At 42.7% G+C, this 26217-nt stretch overlaps 1 protein-coding gene across 1 annotated transcript in view; it reads left to right on the top strand.

Annotated features, from left to right (window-relative positions):
* The window catches only part of LOC117438313 (C-Maf-inducing protein-like), a 203529-nt gene extending 177642 nt beyond the window's left edge, over nucleotides 1–25887 (top strand). Inside the window, exons 13-21 of the mRNA XM_034073862.1 lie at nucleotides 3660–3708; nucleotides 5494–5601; nucleotides 8123–8239; nucleotides 9679–9819; nucleotides 10781–10828; nucleotides 11564–11710; nucleotides 21131–21236; nucleotides 22355–22425; nucleotides 25486–25887. Of these exons, the coding sequence (XP_033929753.1) occupies nucleotides 3660–3708; nucleotides 5494–5601; nucleotides 8123–8239; nucleotides 9679–9819; nucleotides 10781–10828; nucleotides 11564–11710; nucleotides 21131–21236; nucleotides 22355–22425; nucleotides 25486–25539 (841 nt within the window). The 3' untranslated portion in view covers nucleotides 25540–25887. The remainder of the gene's footprint in view (nucleotides 1–3659; nucleotides 3709–5493; nucleotides 5602–8122; nucleotides 8240–9678; nucleotides 9820–10780; nucleotides 10829–11563; nucleotides 11711–21130; nucleotides 21237–22354; nucleotides 22426–25485) is intronic.
* The last annotated feature ends 330 nt before the right edge of the window (nucleotides 25888–26217 follow it).

The following is a 26217-nucleotide window of genomic DNA, read 5'->3' as shown; positions in this document are numbered from 1 at the left end:
GGACCAGACCTGACTCCGCTTAACTCTTGAAATCAGATTAAATAACTGTGGGCAAAACACACTCTGTATGCGTGCTACTATGGTGATCCCCATCACAATCAGCATACAAGTCTCAACAGTATTAAAAGGCCATTCAAAAACTTCAAAACTCTCAAATGATGCTGTAGAGCCTCTGGAGGGTGCACTGGGAGGGTAGAAGAATGTTTCCTTCACAGGTTGACCACCCGAGAAGGAGAAAAAAGATGTGAAATTGCTAAGCACTTCTATTATATACCTCCCAAAGTATAAAGTTGGTGACCACACCGGGAACATAAACCAGATCAGTTTCATGATGAACGCTTCTATTGTATTACAAATCATTAACATAAAGAACAATGAGATAATAAACTTAGCCCAAATCTCATGATTGATAAACACAAACACAGCTAATATATACTGAAAGTAATTGGCAAAATCCTGAAACTGTGAGATCAAGAGAAACAACTGTGAGAGCCAATAAATCAGCATTGTGACGAATTACTGTAAATCCTGTCAGATCTGTTGTTATCTCAACCGCTCGTGCCCCACGTTGGGCGCCAAAAGGAACTGTCGTGGTTTAAAACCCCACCTCAGTCTCCCGCAGTACCACATACCCCTTTTCCCCCCCACCTCCCCACTCTTGGAGGGATGGGGAGGAGAACTGGAGGAATATAACTTCCACGGGTTCAGATAAAAACCAATCCAGCAATTAAGGTATAACACAAATCACTACTGCTACCACTAATAAAAACAATGATAGAGTAAATAAACAAGGACAGAGAATATGATAAACCTGCCAAAACGAGCCCAACCCGGAAGAGAGCTAACTCCCCCCCTTCCGGCCAACTTCTAGTTACCTCCCCGAGCCTGACGTGCTGTGGTATGGAATATCTCCCCAGCTAGCCCAGGCCAGGCGCCCAATCCTCCCTCCTCCCGGCTTCCCTTCCTCCCTGGCAGATCATGAGGTCAGAAAAGGCCTTGGACAAACCAAACATTTGAGCAGTAGCTCAAAACGTACGTGCTATCAGCAACCGTTCTCAGCCTGAAAGTCAGAACACAGCACTGCACCAGCTACCAAGAAGGAGAAAAAAATGATTGCTACTGCTGAACCCATGACAGATTTACAAACATATTTGTCTCTAAACATCTCTGAAAACATTTCTAGGTGATTGTGAATATACACTGTTCTTGGTAATCACTTTTAGACCTCACATTTTCTTCCTGTGGAAGCACTTCAACTTGGTTCTCTCTAAAGTGCATGCATATATATTGTTTAAGGTGTAATCATAGAATAGTTAGGGTCAGAAAGGACCTTAAGGTCATCTAGTTCCAAAACCCCTGCTATGGGCAGGGACACCACAAACTAAACCATGTCACACAAGGCTTCATCCAAACTGGCCTTGAACACTGTGAGGGATGGAGCATTTACCACTTCTTTGGGCAACCTGTTCCAGTCCTCACCACACTCACAGTAAAGAACTGCTTCTCTAGACTTATCAAGTATGAGGGGGTCATTAAGAACAGCCAACATAGTTTTACCAGGGGGAAGTCATGTTTGACCAACCTTACAGCCTTCTATAAGGAAGTAACTAGGTGGAGGGATGATGGTAGAGTGGTAGATGTGTTTTTTCTTCATTTCAGTAAGGCATTTGATACTGTCTCCCACAGCATTCTCATAGATAAGCTAAGGAAGTGTGGTCTTGATGATCAGGTAGTGAGGTGGATCAAGAAGTGGTTGAAAGGAAGAAGGCAGAGAGTTGTGGTCAATGGGGCAGAATCTAGCTGGAGGTCTGTGACTAGTGGAGTCCCTCAGGGGTCGGTGCTGGGACCAGTGCTGTTCGATATTTTCATCAATGACCTGGATGAGGGAACTGAGTGTACCCTCAGCAAGTTCGCTGATGACACTAAATTGGGAGGAGTGGCTGACACACCAGAAGGCGGTGTTGCCATTCAGCGAGACCTGGACAGGCTGGAGAGTTGGGCAGGGAGAAACTTGATGAAATTCAACAAGGGCAAGTGTAGAGTCTTGCATCTGGGGAAGAACAACCCCATGTACCAGTACAGGTTGGGGGTTGACCTGCTGGAAAGTAGTGAAGGGGAAAGGGATCTGGAGGTCCTGGTGGATAGGAGGATGACCATGAGCCAGCAATGTGCCCTTGTGGCCAAGAAAGCCAATGGCATCCTAGGGTGCATTAGAAAGGGTGTGGTTAGTAGGGCAAGAGAGGTTCTCCTCTCCCTCTACTCTGCCTTGGTGAGGCCGCATCTGGAGTCCTGCGTCCAGTTCTGGGCCCCCCAGTTCAAGAGGGACAGGGAATTGCTTGAAAGAGTCCAGCGCAGAGCCACAAAGATGATGAAGGGAGTGGAACACTTCCCTTATGAGGAGAGGCTGAGGGAGCTGTGTCTCTTTAGCTTGGAGAAGAGGAGACTAAGGGTTGACCTCATCAGTGTTTACAAATATGTAAAGGGTGGGTGTCAGGATGATGGAGCTATGCTTTTTTCAGTGATATCCAGTGGTAGGACAAGGGGCAATGGGTGTAAACTGGACCATAGGAGGTTCTAGGTTAACATCAGGAAGAACTTCTTTAGTGTGAGAGTGACAGAGCACTGGAACAGGTTGCCCAGGGGTGTTGTGGAGTCTCCTATGTTGGAGATATTCAAGGCCCGCCTGGACAAGTTCCTGTGTGATGTACTCTAGGTTTCCCTGTTCTTGCAGGGGTTGGACCAGATGATCTTTCGAGATCCTTTCCAACCCTTGGGATTCTGTGATTCTGTGAACTTCCCCTGTTTAAGTTTGAACCTGTTACCCCTTGTCCTATCACTACAGTCCCTAATGAAGAGTCCCTCTCCAGTATCCTTGTAGGCCCCCTTCAGATATTGGAAGGGTGCTATGAGGTCTCCACACAGCCTTCTCTTCTCCAGCCTGAACAGCCCCAACTGTCTTAGCCTGTCTTCATACAGGAAGTGCTCCAGCTCCCTTATCCTTGTAGCCCTCCTCTTATGTTGAGGATACTAAAACTGTACACAGTACTCCAAGTGAGGTCTCATGAGAGCAGAGTAGAGAGGCAGGATCACCTCCTTCAAGCTGCTGGTCATGCTCCTTTTGATGCAGCCCAGGATACTGCTGGCTTTCTGGTCTACGAGAACACACTGCCAGCTCATGTTAAGTTTCTCATCAGTCAACACCCCAAGTGCTTCTCTGCAGGGCTGTTCTGAATCTCTTATTTGCCCGACATGTAGCTGTGCCTGGGATTGCCCCAACCCACGTGTAGGACCTTGCACTTGGCTTGCTTTAACTTCATGAAGTTGGCATTGGCCACCTGTCAAGCGTGTCAGGGTCCCTCTGGATGGCATCCCTTCCCTCTAGTGTATCAACTGAACCACACAGCTTAGCGTCATCAGCAAACTTGCTGAGGGCACCCTCAATCCTACTGTCCATGTCACTGACAAAGATGTTGAGCAGGATTGGTCCCACCACTGATCCCTGAGGGATACCACTCATTACCCATCACTGGACATTGAATGTGTATTGAGCCAATGACTACAAGTCACTCTGTGTGACCATCCAGCCAATGTGACATTTGCATGAATACTGCAAGCAGCAACTGCTTTGTCTTGTCCTTTTATTTTTTTTTTCCCCACAGGGAGCTGAAATATGTGATTCAGAGATTTGCAGAAGACTTGAGGCAAGAAGTGAGTCTATTGACAGGTTACACAAAGTATTGATTTGAAGAGTTGCAAGTACACTTGTTCAGAAGCTCTCTCCTCAAGTAGTTTATTTCAAAACATTATGTGGTTTCACTGTGCTTAAGTCTCTTAGGGAGTAATAGTCACTCAGGGCACATGATGTTAATATGGATGGTTTCTTGCCTTATGTGTAAACATGTGTTGTGACCTCCTTGTCTGGCATCAGTTGAAGTCCTTGCTCTGCAGTAAACTGCAACCAGCAAGATTTTCCCATTCTGAATCTCTCAGAGCTTTTGATCTTCTGTACAAAACAAAAAAAAAAATAAAGGAAAGCAAAATCCATGGGTCCTTACAGCTTATGAAATAACAGGCTTTATTTAGCTGCTTTTCAGTTGCATTGTGTGCAAATGGCCATAATTCCCATGAGTTAGCAGGATAAAGGGGTGGGAGGTTATTCCAGATTTCGAGGATTCCAGGTGAGAGAAAACGAGAGACAAATAGAGAACTCACAACTAGTTCATTATTATAGGAAAATACAGAGATAGTAAAGGATACAGTAAAGGATACTTCTGATGTTTGGTTATCTTACCAACCCCAAGGACCCTGTGAAGACTATCAGGAAACCAGCTCCAAGAATCATCATCGCAGTACAAGGTGGCAGGCTCAACCTTAGCAGGTGTCCCCGCGGAGGAAACGATGACCTGGGTGGTATGAGGTTCTGCCTCCCCCGCATTGCATGAGGCTCAGGCTTTTATACTGACAAAAATGCACACTCATTGCAACGCAGGGGGCCAGCCTACATCAGAAGAAGTGGCTAGCAATAACTAGAAAAGTCTCCAAGGGTCAAGACTTTTTTGGGGTGTTCTAAAGTGGAACTTTTTGGGTAGGAACCTTTGGGCTGGACCTTCTTGGGAGCAGCCAAAGCTCGACTCTCCAGGGAGGATCCAAAGCAGAAAAACAGTAATTTTCTATCTTTGTGCATTTCACCACAGACCATTATCTATTGTCCCTGACACAGGTGTTTTACTGGAAGGAGTGCGTAGCTGTAGCCTCATGGTGGCTGACTGCTTCATAGCTGCATGTGTAGTTTGTTCAACATCGTCAGCTGGAAAAAAACTTAATTATGACTCCTATATTAAACTGTGGAAACAGATACATTAATCACTACAGTGGGCAAAATTTAGACTAATGGTAGCTCACTGGTGCCAGTTCTTCTGTGCAACTTCTGTCTTATGTATCCCTGTTAAATTTTCCTTGTGGATTTCCTTCACCCTGACTCTGGTCACATTTTATTATGGCAGGAGTAATAAGAATTTTTAATTACTGGAAAGAGCAAGCCATTAGCCACTGCATTTGGTGTGCAGATCACATCAAATTATAGACACACATGGCGGGAGGATGGGGGGAAATTGGCAGAAGCTCAGAAATTTGAGTCTTTTTGTTTTGTTTTCATTTCTAGTTTGGTTTTGTTTCCTTTTGGTTGATGTTGTTTTCTGTTTTGGTTTTTCAAGTGAAAGGAGCTGTTCTATATTGGAGCAATTTTGTGTTTGATTTGTGTAAGGGGAATTAAAAAGGCCATGCAATGAGCAATGATACCGTTTTCCTCCTTGTTTATACTGCAAAAATGTATGTTGTGAGTGGAGACTCACCTGCAGCTCTGTAGATTGGAATATTAACTATTAATTTCTAACAGTGCCTGGTTTTGTAGTGACTTCTTTTGGCCAAGCATGGGAGATACTGGTGCTTACTGGCAAGAACTGTAACCTTCTCAATGTCTTCACTTTTTGGCAGGTCCACTCATGCTTGCTGAGTGTGCGGGCTGGCAAGGATGGCTGGTTCCAGCTCTACAGCCCTGGAGGAGTGGCATGTGATGATGATGGAGAGCTGTTTGCCAGTATGGTATGTGTCTGCAAATTGTGAGTTTAGTAACTTCTTTGCAGTAAGTAGGTAATGTATAGTTTGCAGTAAGAAGACTTACTTGTTTTTGTCAAAAATTCATCAAAATCATGGTTCTGCAAACCACAAGTGTTCACCAGGAAATCTAAATCTTTGTATTGCCAAATCCACTGAACTTCCTTGCAGTCACAATTTGGTTAACATGTTAGCTTTCTCTTGAACTTGGTGTGTTTTTTTTTTCACTGGTAGTGTAATGCACAGAACCATGCATGTATATATGCGTGTGCATATGCATTTATGTATTTTTGTATTTATAAATACATGTGTTTGTGTGTCTGTATGTGTGTCTCAGAATATGGAATATTGGGAGACAGGGGAAATAGACTGTTCTGCACATCCACACCTATAGTTTTCATTTATAGGCTATCCTGGAATTTAGAAACAAGAGTAATATTGAATTAATCAAAGGATGGATGGATAGATAGATATAAAAAAATTGTTGGCAGTTTCTCTGCCCAATTACATTAGAAACCAGCATTCAATTTCCCGTAGTTCTTTTGTAACTCTTAGAAAGACTAGACAGAAAATAACAAGTTTTAATCACTGATGCTGCCACTGTCTTCCTGTGCAGCCTGAGTCAAGTCACATAGGTCTCACTGTGAATTAATTCTCCATATAGCAAGTAAGATGGTAATTATATTCATTCCTTTCCCTGGTAAGGGGAATAACATCTTTTGAATGTTAGTAATTTTAAAATGGGTGTTGGGTGTACAGTGAAGTGACTTTCAGGGGGATCTATACTTTGTGCATCTCCCCCATGCTGAACATTTTGGGACATAAAGAACATGCATGTCTGTTTATACATTTAAATCCAGATGGATCAGATACCTTTGAAATAGACAATGAACAAAGACTGTTCACAAAATGTTTCATCCCTTTTCACTGATGTCCTGGTGCTGTGTCTTTTATGTTTGGAAAGAAAACTTCTTCAGAACTATATAATTTCTCCTGAGAGCTTTTGTGGTCCAGGATATTTATGAGCATCAGGAGATGGCATGCATGAGAGCACAATGCTAACATACATCAATATGCAGTACTCTGTGCCCTTTGTAAGGATGTTGATAAATACTTAAAGAGCTGCTAACTGCTAACCTTAAAGTTTGAAAAACATCCTGTTCAGATATGGGCCTTGCATTAAGTGGCATTGTCAGTATTTTCCATCACTCAAGAAAATCTCCTAAAAAGTTTAATTATAACTGCATGAAATTAAATCCTTCTTGGCTTACTGTTTTTAAAGGTCACCTGAACTCATGGATAATTAAGAAAAAAAGATTTTGTGTTTTTTTTCTAAAGATCTTTATGGCAGTGAAGCCATGAGGAAGAAGAATTGCATTATAGCACACGATCTGCATAAGACTGACCCTACCATGGCATGCTTGTGATATTTTCAGCAGTACTGAACATAGTCCAGGCAATATCATCAATCAGGGGAACCACAGAATGAGTTTACAAGCTTATTGTAAAGTAGTGCTGATGTTGAGTCTACATAATGGAGCTCTTACTGCCCAGGTCATTGGAAATTACAAATTCTCACGTAGTGCTCTGTCAGGAAGCTGTCTGGGCCATAAAATAGGACTTTAGCTAGGAAACTGAAATTCTCTGCAGCTAATCTGTAAGGCTTTTCAATTGGAAAGAATATTGCCAACATCTTCTGTGAGAAGAGACTCTTACATTTGATTTGTGTAAGTGGCTTTGTATTTCTGCCATAGGTGTTACTATGTGATATCATCCAATGCTTTCTGGAGCCTAGGAGTCTGCAGGACACTTTTGTCAGCTAGTGGACTCAAGAGTTTTACTCAGGCAGTGTTCTCAGCATTTCTTTCCTTTCAGGGAAAACTGAAAACTGAGCAAAAGGGAAAGCAAGATAATGACCCAAGAGCATGTAAAAGCACATGGAGTCATCTCTGACTTAGGGCTCAGGACTGCTTTCTTAAGACATTCCTTCCTTTCCCAGTCAGTTCCTGTCTGTTCATTCTGAATAGGTGATTTTGTCTGTCACCACCCTTTAACTGATGCTAGTGAATCAGACAGCAGATTGCCAGCACCACTGCTTTTTACCTAGACATCCAGCCCACACAACTCTTGCTCACCAGCTGGCATTTCCAGAGAAACTGAACCAAAACCAAAATCTCCTGTGGTTCCCCTGGGGGTGTGTTCATCGTGTTACTAGGGGTGGGGGCAATTTCACAGCTGCTCTGATGTTTCCTGGGGAGACTATATCAGGCCTCTGGGCTGTCAGCTGAGCTCCTTCATGGAGGAAAACTACCTGCTCCCTCAGATCTCACTAGGTATCTCTTCCAATAAAGCTGTTGAGAGACTGCAAGCATGATCATAATGAGGGACCCCTTTTCTTTAAGTTTGTCACAAATACTTATATTTGTTTGACTGCCTAACAATGTCCCTTCCAGAGGTATATGTGTTTCTTAGTCTTACACCTCTAATTTTAGCTCTTTTTCTCAAATAGGTTCATATTTTAATGGGATCCTGCTATAAAACAAAGAAGTTCCTGCTTTCACTGGCTGAAAATAAATTAGGACCTTGCATGCTACTGGCCTTGAGGGGTAACCAGACAATGGTAGAGGTAAGCCCTAAACATATGTGGTCATGTTTTATGAGCAGTATTCAGATTCGATTTCACACTGTCTTTCCTGGAATTAGGTCTAGTGGAACTAGAGAAGCCAAGTTCAGGTTTGTGTCATATCAAACACCAGCAGTTGTGTTTCTCTTCATTAAGTGGAATGGAATATTGTTGCTATGCAGGTGTCAGTGAGAATTACATGAAAAGTGGGTGCAAGAATTTTTGGAGAGAGATTTCTCTAATGCAGTTGGAGAGGCTAAGATGAGAAATAAATGGCCATGATGATGTAGGCTGTGGAGGGGGGTCAGAACTCACAACCGCAAGGTTTTTCCATGACTAAATACCTAATGCTTGTCTTGCTACCTGCAAAATGAGCAGTGCATAAGTAGTGCATTTACAAAATCTTATTTACTTACATTAATAAATATTTTTGTGCTTATGATTGGTTATTTTTGTTGCACTAATAGTTTATACATAATTTTTCTGGGTTTCTTTAAAGATGTTTCTTGATAAATGCCATCATACATGGAAATAGAGGATGGTTAAATAGGTGGAAGGAGTTACAATTTTTCCTTAAGTTATATCTCTGCGTGCTAATTTAGTCCAGTAAATAAAAGTGTGTTGCATGAATTTGAATATAATGTTTCTTGATTTTTTCATTAAAATAATTAGAATGATGAAGGGAATAATAGCTTTGCATTTTAACTGCAATGGCATGATGTGTAGCTGAAAAGGCAAGGCATCATGAGGGGGGGCAGCTCATGTCTGAAGCCCATGCAACCCACTAGAATCATTCCCTGGTGTCTAACTTGCTCCTGGCAGCCCCTTGCCCAGGGGCAAGTCAGGCATATTCCCAATAAGATGGAGGGTGTCCTGGCCACAACAGCAAGCTTCCAGCATCATCTTCTCTGAGAGCCTCCCTGACCTTTCCTCATTCTGCCTCATAGACAGAATACACTTCACCTGCATTCTGCTTGCACAGAAACCCCAGCCCTTAGGGACAGAAAATCCAGCACTTAGGGAACTGCTTGACTCTGCTGCTCGTGTAATATCCCAAGTGTTTCAATCTGCAGTCTTGTCGGTGTACCTGGGAAATACTAGATCGATTGTACCTGTCCTGAAGCGGGCTGTGGCATGAATCCATCTTCCAGGACTGAAACAAAGTAATTGCACCTCTCAGTCGGAAGGAATAAGCACTAATGGAAGACAGGATAGATAGGCTGACTTTCAGACATTAAAGTTCATTCTTTACAAATAAAAATTGGTTTATTGTGTTGGAAGGTCAGCAAAGGTTGCTTTGATCCTCTAATCTAGTCTGCATAATGTGTGCTCTAAGAACTTATCCAAGTAATTTAAACTAGCATGCCCAGTGTAATTAGGATGTTTGGAAGAAACTGAATCTAAGTACTGCAGTGATCACTCTTCTTTCATTCTGCTGCTAGATTTTGTGTTTGATGCTGGAATACAATATCATTGATAATAACGACACCCAGCTCCAGATCATCTCTACCCTGGAAAGCACGGACATGGGAAAGAGAATGTATGAACAGCTGTGTGACAGGCAGAGGGAGTTAAAAGAGCTGGTATGTCACCCTGCATGCAGTATTGCCATAGCACATTGTGGTCTGTCCTCTCCAGAAATGGAGATACAAAAGAAAGACAAGCAGGGTGTGAAATTCCTAGTTAACAGCAGGATAGGAGCAGTATTTGGAGGATTTTACTGAGAATGTATACACTGTGATATTTACTCATGTCTAATCCCATACTATGTTTATGAATGATATTCAATAACCTGCTTAGACTCTGTGTGAAAGAATAAAGGTGAAATCCTGCTGTCTTAAGATCTTAAAAGTCAGCTTGTCAAATTCTGCCACCTTTTGACATATGAGTAGCAAATGATTCTAGTCCTGGCCAGCTTTGACATTCACAGCAGTTCACTGAGATGGTATTTAGATCTAGTTCTCAGAACTAGAGTCTATGAGAAAAAGATCTCCCCAGCCCCCCCCCCCCCCCCCCAATGATGACATGATCTACAGGTTGAAGATGTGCTTTCATTAGCACTTTTCCACCTATGCAAACATACCCACATTCTTTCTCTTCCCTCTTTCACATTTATATTTGTCTTTTTTAACCCCTGCTCCCAGCCTGAAAAGCATATGCTTTTTGTTAAGGTGTTTTTTAACAAATGGTTTTATCAGCTGTGCAGTCTCAACCCCTTTGCTATCTTAGTCCAGCATCTTAAGGCTATTTCATTTAAAGTGAAAGTAACCACTTAATGGCAGGCTGACTCAGACAAAATACTGACCCATGGCACGAAGACCACTAACTGCAGTTAGTGGATGTCCCCTGGGTAGCAACAGGCCTGCATCTAGCACACTCAGGAAAACATCTGTCAGTGCAGAAAGAGCAGGGACAAGGTGGAAGGGCTGACAGGGAGCTTTGAAATTAGAGCAGGGTTCACCCTAGTGAAGAGCTTGCTGTACTTCAGTTGGTCTGAAGTGTAGAAAGGCAACTTGTTTGAACAAAATATCTTCTCTTTTACAGCAAAGAAAAGGCGGTCCCACAAGGTTAACACTGCCATCCAAGTCCACAGTAAGTTAATCACATCAATAGAAAAACAAGCTTTATCTTGCCATATTTAAACACTTGGTTTATGTTTGCCATGTGGCACAGTAGTTTTGGTCAGTCAAGACGGGAGCCATGCCACTTGCTCTGTCACTGTAACTGGAGTTTACACAAGTAAGGGCATATTTCTGTGCAGTAGTTTCCAACACAAGTCCAAGCATCAGGCTGTCAGATTTATTCTGGTGTGCAGATTTGGAATGGGAGATTTGAGGGAAGAATTTTACATTAAAAAACAGACTTCACAATGTCCACTTCTGGATCTTAGACATGAAAGTCTGAAAGAGACCCATCATTGTTGCAGTTAAGCCTGGTGTAAAACCAGAATAACTTCACTGAGGCCAAGTAATGATCCTGAATATGGTTTTGATTTAGAACTTGCAGTGAAATCTTCATTAAGTTAAAAGGCCTACTGAAGCCTTTGTGTCTTGTAAAGATACACACACAAAGAAAATTTTTGTCCTGATGTCTGGATAAATTTTTCCCCAGGTATGTGAAGCAACACTGCCACAAGAGCCCAGCTGCTTGCCAAACAAACAGAAACTTCTCTGTGTGGTTCTCTATTACTGTAAACAAGTCTTATAATTGTGCAACTCCTGCTGGTTAACAGTATCGGTGACACCACTGCAGACTGCAGGCTGAGGAGTCAATAATCTTGCTTTAAGATAAATAACAAGAAATAATCAATCTCTTGTTTGCTTTCAGGATGCAGACCTGGTCCGCTTGCTAAGCTCGGGATCTTTTGGAAATTTGGAAAACCTCAGCCTAGCATTTACCAATGTGACAAGTGCTTGTGCTGAGCACCTCATTAAACTGCCTTCACTCAAGCAGCTGAACCTGTGGTCAACTCAGGTAAGTGCTTTGCAAACTGAAACTCAGAGCAGGAATTAGATACTAATTCCGAAATTTCATGTTTCATCAGCACAAGAAGAGTGAGTGAAGAGGCTTGCTTAGAATGAGTTTGGTTTTGTGCTGTTTTTACAGGGCCTTTCTATGGTCTAGCTCATTTTGGAGGCTGATTTTTCTTTTCTACCTTTTTTTTTGTTAATTTTATTTTATTTATAATTATGAAAGAGTTGCTGCTTGGGTTGAATGTTCCAATTAGGCATTGTTGATACTGTGTACTTTGCAGTACACGTGCTGCTGTTTGTCTGATAAGTCCTTATGCTTTCACCCATTTGGGATGAAAAAAATGAACCTGTGCAGCTCATCTGGTCAAGTAAAACACAGAGTCTGTGCAGTGCAGGCAGTGAATTGCTCTGAATGCTGATCAACCAGAATTTCTTTAAAAACAAAAGCAACAAAAAGAAACTCAAACAATAAATAAGTAGAAGGAAACTATAATGAGAATGGGGTTGTTTTCTAGAGCAAAAAAGAAGCCAAGTTAACTGAATAAATTGTTCAGCTGTTAATTGAAAGAGCTTTTAATTTTTTTTTTCTACATTTCCCTGCTGGTTTTGGTCTCTGAGGTTCTCCACTGAACATTTTCTGTTAGTACCTGTTTGTAGTGCTTGCTGAATGTTATAAAAATTTCCCATAAACAGGGCTTTATCCAAATTAACTTTATTTACAAATGATTAATAATTTGAGAGACAATAAGCAAAGCAGCGCTGGGTGCGCAGGGGAGTCTCTGCTCCACCAATGACGCACGAATGTTCTCCTGGTTTCCATCCTTTTATACACTCTTATATCCGGTCCACATCCTGTATACGTGTCCTTTCATGGTATCGTTTGAGTCTGTGCCATCCTGTTGCTAGGGGTCTGTCGTGGTTTAAACTAAATCTGCACAGTTCCCCCTTTGTTTCCCCTCCCCCCCCTCACCTTCCCACTCCCGGAGGGATGGGAAGGAGAGCCGGAGGAATACAACTCCCATGGATTGAGGTAAAATCAGTCCAGCAATCAAGGTATAACAGAAATCACTACCGGTACCAATAACAAATCAATGTTAGAGGAGACAAACAGGGAGAGAGAATACGATACCACCCGCCGCCACGAGGCCAGCCGGGAAGAGAGAGCTCACCCCCCGGGCCAGCTTCCAGTTCCCTCTCCAAGCCCAGCCCGGAGGAGAGAGCTAACCCCTCCCCTCCTGGCCAGCTTCCAGTCCCCTCCCCGAGCAGGACCTGCTGTGGTATGGAATACCTCCCCGACTAGCCCAGACCAGGTGCCCTATCTCTCCCTCCTCCCTGGCAGAGCACGAGCTACTGCCGAACCCATGACATTATCCACCCCTTATTCCATACCATTCACGTCATGCTCAGATCCCACATTTTCAATATACCATCATATATATATATATATATATACATCTGCATACACCCAGACAGAGAGAAAGAAATCATTTCTTAATACATGGACCGATCCCTATAATGCAATTGAGTCCATTTGGTTCATGATGTTAGGTTTGTAATAGTCTTTTGTAGCAGGAGAGTCTGTGTGCAGTGCTGGATTGTTGCCTGCTGATGTTGATCATTCCTTTACTGCAGAACTCATCTGGTTCTATCAAAGTTCATTCTCTGTTGGGACGATGGTTAGAGGGAAGTCAGGGCCAGTCGCTGGTGACCTGAAGACATCTAGTTGATGGACTATAAAAATATTACACAGCAAGCAACAACATATAATTAAGTTCATTGGCTGTTTTCCCCTAAAATCAAATCCCCTTGAGGTATACATCGGACTTCCCCATCTTCCTGCATTACCCACCAAGTATATCTGGGTCCTTGAGCAAAAGCAATCCCACGAGTGGGTTTGCCTTGGCCTGAAACAGGAGTAATCCAGACTGTCTTCCCTAGCAAATTCCTCGTGCACTACAGGAACCTTGTCCCCCTCTACAATACGTAAAAGTTCTGACTGGGCTGGGCCAGCCCTGTTTAGCAGATCCTCTGGTGTTGACCAGCCAGGTGGCCTTTGGTAAATGTGTATCCCAATGCTTGAAAGTTCCCCCACCCATTGCTCTCAGCTCCAGGGACATTTTTTTTCCTTTTGAAGGTGTTGGATAGTGTCAATCAAGGCCCTATAGGCATAGGCCAAGCCCCAGCACATTGCCGTAATTTGTCCATCTCTGGTATGGCCAGGACGACAACACACCTCATTTAGGTGTTTTTCTAATTCTTCCGGATTCTTCACTTGTTCGGGAGTAAAATTCCAAAGTACTGGAGGGGCCCACTGACCTAGGTGCTTGCCCATACTATCCCACACACCCTGCCACTCATGACTGTCCAGCCTCTGGGAAGATCTCCTGGTCCTCCTATGTCGTCGTTTAACCCCAATACAGGACCAGACCTGACTCCGCTTAACTCTTGAAATCAGATTAAATAACTGTGGGCAAAACACACTCTGTATGCGTGCTACTATGTTGATCCCCATCACAATCAGCATACAAGTCTCAACAGTATTAAAAGGCCATTCAAAAACTTCAAAACCCTCAAATGATGTTGTAGACCATCTGGAGAGAACACTGGGAGGATAGAAGAATGTTTCCTTCACAGGTTGACCACCCGAGAAGGAGAAAAAAGATGTGAAATTGCTAAGCACTTCTATTATATACCTCCCAAAATATAAAGTTGGTGACCATACCGGGAACATAAACCAGATCAGTTTCATGATCAATGCTTCTATTGTATTACAAATCATTAACATAAAGTACAATGAGACAAGAACCTTAGCCCAAACCCCATACTTGATAAACACTAGCACAGCTAATATATATGAAAAGTAATTGGTAAAATCCTGAAACCGTGAGATCAGGAGAAAAAACTGTGAGAGCCAATAAAACAGCATTGTGACAAATGACTATAAATCCTGTCAGATTTGTTGTTATTTCGTGGGTTTGTGCCCCACGTTGGGCGCCAAAAAACTGTCGTGGTTTAAACTAAATCTGCACAGTTCCCCCTTTGTTTCCCCTCCCCCCCCCCCTCACCTTCCCACTCCCGGAGGGATGGGAAGGAGAGCCAGAGGAATACAACTCCCACGGATTGAGGTAAAATCAGTCCAGCAATCAAGGTATAACAGAAATCACTACCGGTACCAATAACAAATCGATGTTAGAGGAGACAAACAGGGAGAGAGAATACGATACCACCCGCTGCCACGAGGCCAGCCAGGAAGAGAGAGCTCACCCCCCGGGCCAGCTTCCAGTTCCCTCTCCAAGCCCAGCCCGGAGGAGAGAGCTAACCCCTCCCCTCCTGGCCAGCTTCCAGTCCCCTCCCCGAGCAGGACTTGCTGTGGTATGGAATACCTCCCCGACTAGCCCAGACCAGGTGCCCTATCTCTCCCTCCTCCCTGGCAGAGCATGAGCTACTGCTGAACCCATGACAGGGTCTTATTCTGCCTTCTTGAAGGCTCCTCAATCTTCTTCCTCATTCCGTGACCTTTAAGCAGCAAACCATATATTTGCAGCAGTGCTAACCTTGCACAGGCATTGTTTATCTGCAGTTAGCATAAGACTTATCTTGCATAAGCACATATTAATCTTTTTACCCCTAAATAACTGACACGAATCAAAAGTAATTTTCTTCACAATTCCCCCATTTGTCTTTTTGTAACTTATTGATTCATGGGTTTTTTTAACTTAATAGCTGTTTTTCGAGTTTTAGACAATACTGGTATTGTCTCATTTCTTAGTACCATCAAAGAATGAGTTTTCTCGTTAGAGATTATCTCTGAGTCTAATGGAACAGTTGTAAATTGCGTGTTTTGTATAATGGTATGTATCAGTCTAGTAAAGCATGGAATTATACATGAAATTATTAATAAACCCCCAAATATTCCCAACAGTACTATACCCATCTTTGTAATCCAATCCCCATTAAAAAATTGTCTCCAAGATTCTAGTCCTCCAAGGTTGATTCCATTCCAGGTTTGTACCGGGACGTGAGTTATTTTCTTCATTTCCCTTACCAGTTCACTTATAGCATTTCCCTCATCATCTATTTTTAAACAACAATTATTAAGGTTGAATTTTTCACACACACCTCCCTCCTGAGCTAACAAATAATCCAAGGCTAAGCGATTTTGATATATTGCAGTTCTCATTTTGGTATTTTGTTTTGCGATTAATCCTAATGTGTCTCCTGTTTTATTCACCACTATTTCTACTGCAGCTTGTAATCTTATAATTCTATTCAGCATATATATAGGAGTCCTGTATCCCCAGGACTCATCTTCGGCCCAAGTAGTCGGATCATAATAAGAAATTATTCATTCAGGTGGCCACTCATTATCTTTCCAACTTCCTATTTGTAATTCTCTTTTATACCATTTTCTCCTTAATTCTTCCGTTTCAGTGTATAACTGGACTCCTAAACGTTCCCCTCGGCTTATACGTAATAAAAAGAAACTAGGTCTAATCGTTCCTAATATACATGATCCTGTCCAATTTTGAGGCAAAAATGCAAAAGCTATTTTACCACAAATCCAATAATGTCCATCTGGAGTGGGCCAACCATTTTGGTATGTTGGTTCCATTAGTCCAGTTACAAAATTGTGTATTAATTTCTATAGGATTTCCCAATTTTTCCCAGCTTTTGTTTTATTCCATGTGTAACCCCCTTCACAAAGTAAATTTCCTATAGGTTTTCCATTGTTTTCTAGATTTTGTCAATAACTTCTCCCCACTATATTTGTCTGTAAGATCCATTGCGGTTTTCTTTGATTTCTTTTTTGATTTTTCCAAATTGTGGGGTCACTTATATTACTCTTCATTGCCTCCCAGGGCCATCTGTCTCCTTGATTGGTCCCTCCGCAAACATAACAATTAGTTACTTTCAATGCTTTAGCTATGTTTTCTGCAAGGTTTACAAAAAGGTTTTTAGTAACTGTGGGAATTTCATATTGGACTCCAGTTTCTATTTCATGGTAAAAGGAATTGAGTAATAAGTGGTGTTGCACTGACTCTCTAGATTTTTCTTTGATCATTACTTGTAAAACCACCCCTGGATCTTCTCCAGGTCCATAAATCAATAGTCCAATTTTAACCTCTTCTTGTCTGGATTCCAGATAGTTAAACTGACAGAGTTACAAAAATGGGCTGTGCAATAGCAACAGACAGTTCGATTGTCTTTCTCCTTACACATATCATATTTGGTTTGATTGTGTATACAACTACCCACTTTTGTTCCTTTACATTCATAGATGGTGTGGTATACCAATGTTTTTAAAATGATTCTCCCTCCCCGAGTTGTGGTTATGCATGTGTTACAGTTGTTTTGTTGATTTCCAGGAGCCACAGCGTCTTCCCATACAGCTCCTATCAGAAGCAGCACCAAAAGAGGTCTGGTCAGGCTCATAGTGCTCAGCGGTCACAGCCCCAGGGGTTGCAGCCCTTGGCAGACCTTTTCCGCTGCAGCACCGATTCCCTCCAGTCTTGCCCTCTCTGGTAACTTAAAGGTATACCCCTTATTGGCTGTAGCAGCAGTAGTAGTTGACCCACAACACTTTATTTCAGGGAGGTGATAATATTACACCAGATGTAAAGGAACAAAAATCTATCCTTCTAAAATTATTCCTAAGTTCCCCTACGTTTCTCTTATCATTATTCACAGGAGTCAATATAGATTCCCTCAGTTACCTATTTAAAGCTCTTCTGAGAGTTAATAATTACAATTCTCTAAACACAATGCCCAAAAGGTATCTTAAGATAATAATAATAACACCGATTTTCCTATAATATTCACATTCAACAAAACATCAATTAGTTTTACTTGTATATATTTTATCAGTTATCTGATTCACGTGTGAATCTCAGCTTCAGTTCACCAGGTAATGATGTTACTTTCCAATTCTTCGATTCAGTTGTTTAGAGAGGTCCTTTAACTCGGGATGCATGAGTCCATCCCCTCTCTGCCGTTCGAATCGTGGTTTCTGTGGTTAAGGGAACAAGAAAGGGTCCCTCCCAACGAGGGGTTAAACTACTTTCTTTCCAACTTTTTGTCATTCTAGTTCTAATCCATTCACCGGAGCCGCCCCATGGCGCTCCCCCCAGGGCAGTCTCACTTCCAGGATCCAGACTCCCCCTAGCACACATACCAATCCGGTTCCACAGAGGAGCCTACTCCCCCACCTCTGCTCAACATTCCTTCTCTTTTGTTTTCCTTGTTTTGACCGGCTCCCATTTCAGCCAATCTTTTACAAATTTCTATAGCTTCTCTTTCTCAGTGATCTGCAAATACACTTATGAAAATATGAGAACACCTACACACAAGTTTTATGATATTCTTAAGGGGATCAATAAAATAATATTTCTGGGTTCTGCAGATCAGCTCCCCTGTTGTTAGATTATAGTTTCAGTTACAGCAAAATTTCCTTTGTAACCATGCCTCTTAAAATTTTCTTTAATACTTTTTGCAAATCCTCTCCCAGTTTTTTTTTTTTTTCTTTTAACTTTCTGGAAGTCCTCCGGGACTTTGTGGCTTTCTCCACAAAGTAATCTTTCTCTTTCTGGTCCAAAATAACTGATTGGATAACTATAATTTTCCACCCACCAGTGTTTCATAAGACACACTGGGCAATATCTGCTCCAATGGCACCCTGTGTGGCTGTTAAAGTGGAATCTGCACCGAGAGCATTGCCACAAAATCCACGCAAAATGTTACCTGTCACATACAGTTACACTCCCACAAGGCACACAAGGATTTTCTGAGTTACTTAATAACTGTACACACACAAGAAAATACACAGGACAGAAAAACGCAGTGAGAGGGGCAACCAGACACTCCCGCTCTCCCCTTTTCTAAGCTGCTCACCTAGACAGGACACACAGGTTTACACAGAAAGGACAGCAGGAGGGGCAGCCAGGCCCCCCGCTCACAGACAGGACACACAGGACCAAAAAAAATATATAGACGCTTCGTCCACCTCCGGCCGCTCTCCTTGCGGAGACCGCGGACTGGGACTCCACACTCACTTCGTAGCTCTGCTACGTCTCAGTCACACAGAAACACAAACTCACACATGGGATCCCACACACTCACACTATGGTTCCGCCTACCCTTCTCCAAAACTTGTATTGTCGCTTGCAAGCCCTACCTATCAAGGGGAATTTCGCTGTGCGCCAGACGTCTCTGCGCGCCTTACCAGCAGCCCCAGGCCATGCGTCAGGCCAAATCATAGAACCATAGAATAGTTAGGATTGGAAAGGACCTCAAGATCATCTAGTTCCAACCCCCCTGCCATGGGCAGGGACACCTCACACTTTCCTCTTTAGTCCACACTTCCATACTGTAATGGACCTTTTTTTTTTCTTACTTTTGCCTTCCTGGGACGGCCAAAAGCCCCAGTACTTGATTATTAACCCCAGGGGACGGTCCAGGGGTATATCTGGTAAGTTGCTCCCTGCTTTATTCCTAGGATCTCTCCATGAGTCCTTTCCTGGGTTAGAATTATGACTCTTATTCTGACCCATTGTCTTACCCCTGGGACCTCTGCCTGGGCCCCTGGGACTGGGACCTCTACTTGGCCCCCCCCCCTTTGGGTTAGTTACAACCACTACTCTGACCCATTTGCCGGGTGTATTCTCTTTCACTCAATTACTATTGCTTCCTTCCTTCAGCGGCCAAGTCCCTCGCGGGAGTTTGGAAATGCACCTAGAAGAGGTCCACACTCATTTCACGAATCCTGATAGCCTGACCTGTGTCTTGACAGATTCAGGGTACCCGGTTCGTGTCTCACCATGCACTCCTTCTCTTCACCGATCGGTTCCCTTACTGGAACCACGGTTAAAGGAAAACCACGCAACCTTGTTGCATCTCACATACACACACACACTGGCTTTTTCCTCCCAACCGAACGATACTTACAGTCCATTGTTCTCATCCGGATCTTCGTGCACAAGAATTACGGGGAATTTTATACTGCAGTTTTCAGGGAGCTCGATTCCTCTGGTTATTGTCTCTCTGTTCATTGATCTCGTGGAACTGCTCAGGACTAGAACCCCCGAGCCACAAAGTGTGGGGTGCCTCCTCATAAGAGCTATAGTCCCCAGCAGCCACACAGAGATCACGTCAGGGTCACCAAATTGTTATAAAAATTTCCCATAAACAGGGCTTTATCCAAATTAACTTTATTTACAAATGATTAACAATTTGAGAGACAATAAGCAAAGCAGCGCTGGGTGCGCAGGGGAGTCTCCGCTCCACCAATGACGCACGAATGTTCTCCTGGTTTCCATCCTTTTATACACTCTTATATCCGGTCCACATCCTGTATACGTGTCCTTTCATGGTATCGTTTGAGTCTGTGCCATCCCGTTGCTAGGGGTCTTATTCTGCCTTCTTGAAGGCTCCTCAATCTTCTTTCTCATTCCGTGACCTTTAAGCAGCGAACCATATCTTTGCAGCAGTGCTAAGCTTGCTCAGGCATTGTCTATCTGTGGTTAGCATAAGACTTATTACAATCTTGCATAAGCACATATTAATCTTTTTACCCCCAAATAACTGACACGAATCAAAAGTCATTTTCTTCACACTGAAAATATGTTTATTCTCAGCACAACCAAAAAAGCAGCATTTTTTTCACTCAAATGTCATGTAAATAATCTTGTTTTGTTTTCCTAACTACTTTTGTATCCTAGAAATTTCCTCTTTTTGTGTGGGGAATATGAAGTACAATCTGATTGCTTGCTTGTTTTAAGAATGTCTTTTATATCTTCCACATTTGTTCTAACAACGTAACTTTTGGATTTGAAAACTTTTATGCTTCTTGCTCAAAATGTGTTTGATTTGACTGGACAAAGAGCCTGCTTTTTATCATCTTTTTTTCTTTAGTATTAAAAAAAAAAGACAGTTTAGATTCCATTTATTTTGTGATATCCTGGTTTCCATTAATCTAGAATTTAGAAACAGCAGAAACTAAGTGAGTCAATAGAACAATTACCAACCAATAGTACATTTTTCTTGAGACCAACATAGCTAATTAATACCAATTACATTATGCTCTTGTTTTGTGATGTGGTTGGGAACTGGCTGAGACCATCATAACCATCTTGTATAGCTTGAGCGGGACTGCTCTCATACAAAGTCCAGGCTTCAAAGGCACCATTCTAATTAAATGGTGGCCTTCTGTTAAGTGTGCCCAAGTCACTTAATTTTTCTGTTTCCCATCTGCAAAATGGGGATAAAACTATTTGCTTTCTCTCCTGTCATTTGAGATTAAGGAAAACAATCAAAGTGTGGCTTTGAGGGCTCATCTGTGAATCTCATTTCAATGTGCCCTGTTTGCACTGAGCTACTTGCACATGATATTTGTGCATTGTTTGAAAACTCTGCTTGTGCCCCACAGTTTGGAGATGCAGGGCTGCGGCTTCTCTCTGAACACCTCACGATGCTGCAAGTGCTCAACCTCTGTGAGACTCCTGTCACGGATGCTGGGCTTCTGGCACTTAGTTGTAAGTGACCAAAATAAGCTACAGAAGAAAATGACATGGGTTCGGAGGAATTCACATGGGTTCAGACAGAAGACTGATTTCTCAGCTGCCACAGCTCTGCTTCTGCAAGGATTTAGAACAGGCTATGGTTGTGTTTGGGTTTAAACTTCCCTCCTCCCTGCCCACTCAAGTGGCTGTTAATCTGCAAGCAGGGGAAGCAGGAGGGTGATCTGAGCCCCATGATGCTCAGTGGCCTCCTATGGGCTTTGCTGTCCCAGACAGTACTCTGGCTTCTGCCTCTGACTTTACCAGTGGCATTCGTCTTGATCTCACGTAGTGACCTGTTGCCCTGGGACTTCCCAGCTTTTTTTCATTAACACTCTCCCCTTGCTTGGATGGGAGTCTGACCTTGTGCTGCAGGAGGGGAAGATTGCAAAACCATGTAGCAACATATTAGTGAGTTTAGCAACTGTGAGCAGCAGGTTTCATACCCTCTCTGGCATTTTTTTGTTCCTTCTTTTTTTGGGGAGGTGAAACTCGCTATTCTTAATTTAAATAGGGTGAGGCAGAGTGGAGCCATCTAAGCAGCATTCAGGATTCCCCCATGCACTGAGAGCTGCTCAACGTGCCAGAATGAAACCCTTTCCTGCATCCAACAGCATATTATAAACCTCGCCTGTTGGATTTTCAGGGCTCCTTTAATAGGCTTGATCCTACACAGACAGGCCAGTAGTTACGGCTCATCTTAGGAAACTATTCTGCTAAGTACTGGAGCCTAAAATTGAAATGGGGGGAGGGAGGACTGCTAGGTCAGCATGGCCCCTCTGTGCACCATGCAGAGTACTGAGAACGGGCACTATTCAGAATAATGTGCAAGAAACTGATTATGAGAAGTTGACTATACTCCTTTGAAGTCAGTGGATTTAAGCATATGCTTAAGGGCCCTTCCTAAATAGGGACTTTTTCCTGGATAAGGGCCCAAACAGCTGTTTATCCATTTGTACTTCCATATTTTACACTATTCAGCTTTTTCCTGAGTGTACTGCACAGTCACATCTTGTTTATGCTTTGACCTACCGTAAGCTTAATATTTTAAGAAAATGCAGCATGATGAGGAATATCTGTGTTTTCTCTTTTAGCCATGAAGAGCCTGTGTAGTTTGAATATGAACAGCACCAAACTTTCAGCAGATACCTATGAAGATCTCAAGGTATTTCTGAATTGCATCCACTAAAGCTGAAAAGTAGGTGGTCCAGGAGGACTTGCAGATTTCACAAGTGCATAGTGGCAGAGAGAGCTGGCTCCATGGAGTAGGTAGCATGAAAGTCATCTGAAGATGGTGAACTGGATTATTTTGGGGAGATAATTACTGAAAACAGCGTTGTGAGGTTGCTGGCTTTGACAGACTGTTGTGGGGTTTAAGCCCAGCCAGCAACTCAGCCACGCAGCCACTCACTCACCACACCTGCCCCCCCCCCCCCCCCGCTCCCAGAGGGATGGGGAGGAGAATCAAAAGAATGTAACTTCCACGGGTTGAGATAAGAACAGTCCAGTAACTAAGGTATAACAAACCACTACTGCTGCCACCAATAATAATAATGATAAGGGAAATAATGAGGGAAGAGAATACAACCACTCACCACCTGCCAACTGATACCCGAGCAGTGACCTAGCCCTTCTGGGTAACTGCCCCCAGTTTATATACTGGGCATGACGTGCTGTGGTATAGAATACCTCTTTGGTTAGTTTGGGTTAGGTGTCCTGTATCTGCTTCCTCCCAGCTTCCCCTCCTCCCTGGCAGAGCATGAGACTCAGAAAGTCCTTGGTCAGAGTAAATATTACTGAGCAGCAACTAAACCCATCAGTGTTATCAGTGCTGTTCTCAGGCTGAAAGTAAAAAACACAGCACTGCACCAGCTACTAAGAAGGAGAAAAATGACTGCTACTGCTGAACCCAGGACATGGACTCAGGAAACATTTAATATGTTGAATAGATGAGTAGGAGATGGAATCAGAAACTGAATCTTTTTGCCAGTGCTATCAACAGTAAAGGTTTCATAAATAGGAGCGTATTGGTTGTTTCTGATGAGTATACAGAGACAGGTAAAATCTAGTGCAGATCTCTAGAGCTGTGTCCTGTACTGTTAACAGGATGAAAAGTAATGTGGCTGAACAGCATTACAGAGTCATGATTCAGAATGCCAGGGGAGAATTAAAAGCATTGGGGAAGGTGCAATTTTCTCTTTGACACCTCTTGGACTGGAATTGGGCTTTAAATAGGAATGCCTGCACTAATGCCCAGTTCCTGAGTTTGATATGTGAGATTTATACTGTGAATGTACAACTGCTTTGGTAAAATGGTGTAAAGCACTAGGATGTAGCTGTGGGAGGGTAACAGTCCAGGTGGTTTCAAAGACTACCTGAGTTCGGTTTCATGACTTCACATGGACTTTGTCTTCACACTAGTATTGCATGAGTCACATCTCCCAAAGTCTTACCTATAAGGGTTCAAGATGAAACTCAACATTATATTGTCTTGTATGCTGAAACCTTAGACTGTGCCAGGCTTACAACCTTGGATTGAGTTTCAAACTTGAGGCAAGTCCTGAAGCTGCTCTGCTTTCAAAATTCACTGCAAACATCTCTCCGGTTCTGGCTGTGGAGCCAGGGCTCCCCTGGGGCCTCAGTTGCAATGCTGCTAGCATGGATAGTTCAAGATTTCAAAACTTGTGTCACAATTGTATATGCAAAGAAGTCACCTTTGGAATTAACAGCTGGCTTGCAGATGAGTTCACACAGTGGAGCTTGTGTCAGGCCTCAAGTATTTACAGACAATCAAGGTCAATGCTGTATTTGGCCCAGGGCTCTGAAATGAAATCTATTGAAAGGCTCCCCCAGTCCTACCCCTGCTTCTGAACCCCTTGGCCACTAAGTTCATACTGAAACTCATGTTTTCCTAACTGGTTTCCTCTGCTCTGTTATTGCATTAACAGTCCTTAGCAGCAACACAGGAAAGTAACTTGCCAGGACAAACAGCAAAACTGGCTGTGAGCAAAGTCTCAATGATTGCAGAGAATTAAAAAACCTGAGGAAATGGGCATGTGTCACTTTTTTCCCCTCTCTCAATTAAGACTTATCTTAATGGCCATTTTTTTAGAGCTCTGTGTGTGTTCAAAAGGAAGGTAATAGTTTCCCTGGGGCACATGGTTGTAGGTCTGTTGGGAACAGCTTAGACTTCAAAGAATGCATTTTTGATAAAAATCTCTCCTTCTCCCCTTGGTTTGTGAGAGCATTTGGGGCACATGCCAGTGATGACATTTCCTTTCGGCTTCATCCCCCATCCCACTAAACATACTTGCACACACACAGACACCCACATATGTACCAGGCAAGCTGAACCAGACAATAAACTCACACCCACTACTGAAGTCGTTATTGCCTAACTAAAAAATTATTTGCTGGCGGTGTCTGTAGGATTATGACTAGCTCTTATCAAAATATGCACGCACATAAATCAAGGAGTGAGGTAATAATGACTCCTAGAAACTTCTAACTTCTCAATTATGCCCTGGCCTAATTAAACATGTTTATTTGTTCTGAGAGAATTAGCCATATGATTATGGTCAGAGAGCATGGAAATGGAATCGACAAGTAGAAATACTGCAAACAGCCAAATGCCCTCTGCCTTGCACAGGGTAATTCAGGAACAATATGTCCAAATGCAGTGGAGTTACAGAAAGGAGACCACAGACACCAAAAGTTGCTAACACTCTCAATTTTTTCTTTAAATCAGGCACTGAATGAGTGTGGAGGCTGAAGAAGGAATGTGGGGTTGTCTGCTGCTGTTTGAGTCCACTGCCTTCATAGATGGGGTTTGACAAACAAAATTCCAAATTTTCATGGAATCATAAAATCACAGACTGGTTTAGGTTGGAAGTGATTAAAGCTGATCCAGTTCCAACCCCCTGCCACTCTTCTAATAGACCAGGATGCTTAAAGCCCAATTTTACTAAACATTTGTATAAACAACAAAGATTTTTATTTTTTTTTATGAAGGCTCCACACTGTGTCCCTAGCCTATATGTTCCAGCTCACTGCTGAGCTCAACACTGGTACTCTGCAGGGCTGAGGGTGTAGTGCATCTCCCTGCAGTTCTGTGGCCAATAGATCAATCCTCCCAGGTTGCTGATAGTACGGATTTGACAGGAACTTTTTTTCCTGAGTCCTGAACATGTCATTAATTCTGTCCTTTTCCTACCCTCCTGCACAGGCGAAACTACCCAATCTGAAAGAAGTAGATGTCCGCTACACCGAAGCATGGTGAACTCTCCCTGCTTCTGACTCTTCTCTTTTGCTTCTCATGGGAAGAAAAAGATTTTTAAGACAAACAAAGAAAAACAAACCGTAAAGTAACTTCTGGCTAATCCCTGTAGAGCAGTGAATCCTGGGACTTGGTGGCAGGAGTTATGGTTGTGGGGGAGAGCAGTGGTGTTATGTGTGTCGGGGGGGATGGGGCAAGCCTGGACCCAGCCATATTCTTTCAGATTTGTGATTTCAGAATCCATGTAATTTACATTGGAAAGAAAAAAAAATAGACTTTTGTAGCAGCAAGAGGATTATAAAGAGGAAAAGAACACCTTTGAATTTTATTTGGCTTTTTGTTTTATGCCATGTGGAGAAAAAAAAAAAGTATAATTCATCATTATTTGCTTGGGTTTCCTTGGCTGGCACCCAGCCAGTCAAAACTCCTCTGTCACCAGGTTTGCTCTGGAAAATCCAACCTACAGAAATCTCAAGAGAAAAAAAAAATATTTTCACCTTCCCCTGTATCCTTGCAGTTGTTATGCAAAGTAATTTTGTTGTACATAAGATTTACATAATGCACCTATTTAAGAAAATGGTTCACAGGTCTGGGACCTGTCTTCTATTTATGAATTGTTATTTCTTTTAAACTTTTTTTCATATAGTACTGTATGAACTACTTTGCTGTCTTATTTTATTT

This window comes from Melopsittacus undulatus (genome assembly GCF_012275295.1).
Source record: "Melopsittacus undulatus isolate bMelUnd1 chromosome W unlocalized genomic scaffold, bMelUnd1.mat.Z SUPER_W_unloc_9, whole genome shotgun sequence".
Classification (NCBI taxonomy): domain Eukaryota; kingdom Metazoa; phylum Chordata; class Aves; order Psittaciformes; family Psittaculidae; genus Melopsittacus; species Melopsittacus undulatus.
Note: the sequence above shows the minus strand (reverse complement) of the source record. Positions and strands in the feature narration are given on the sequence as shown.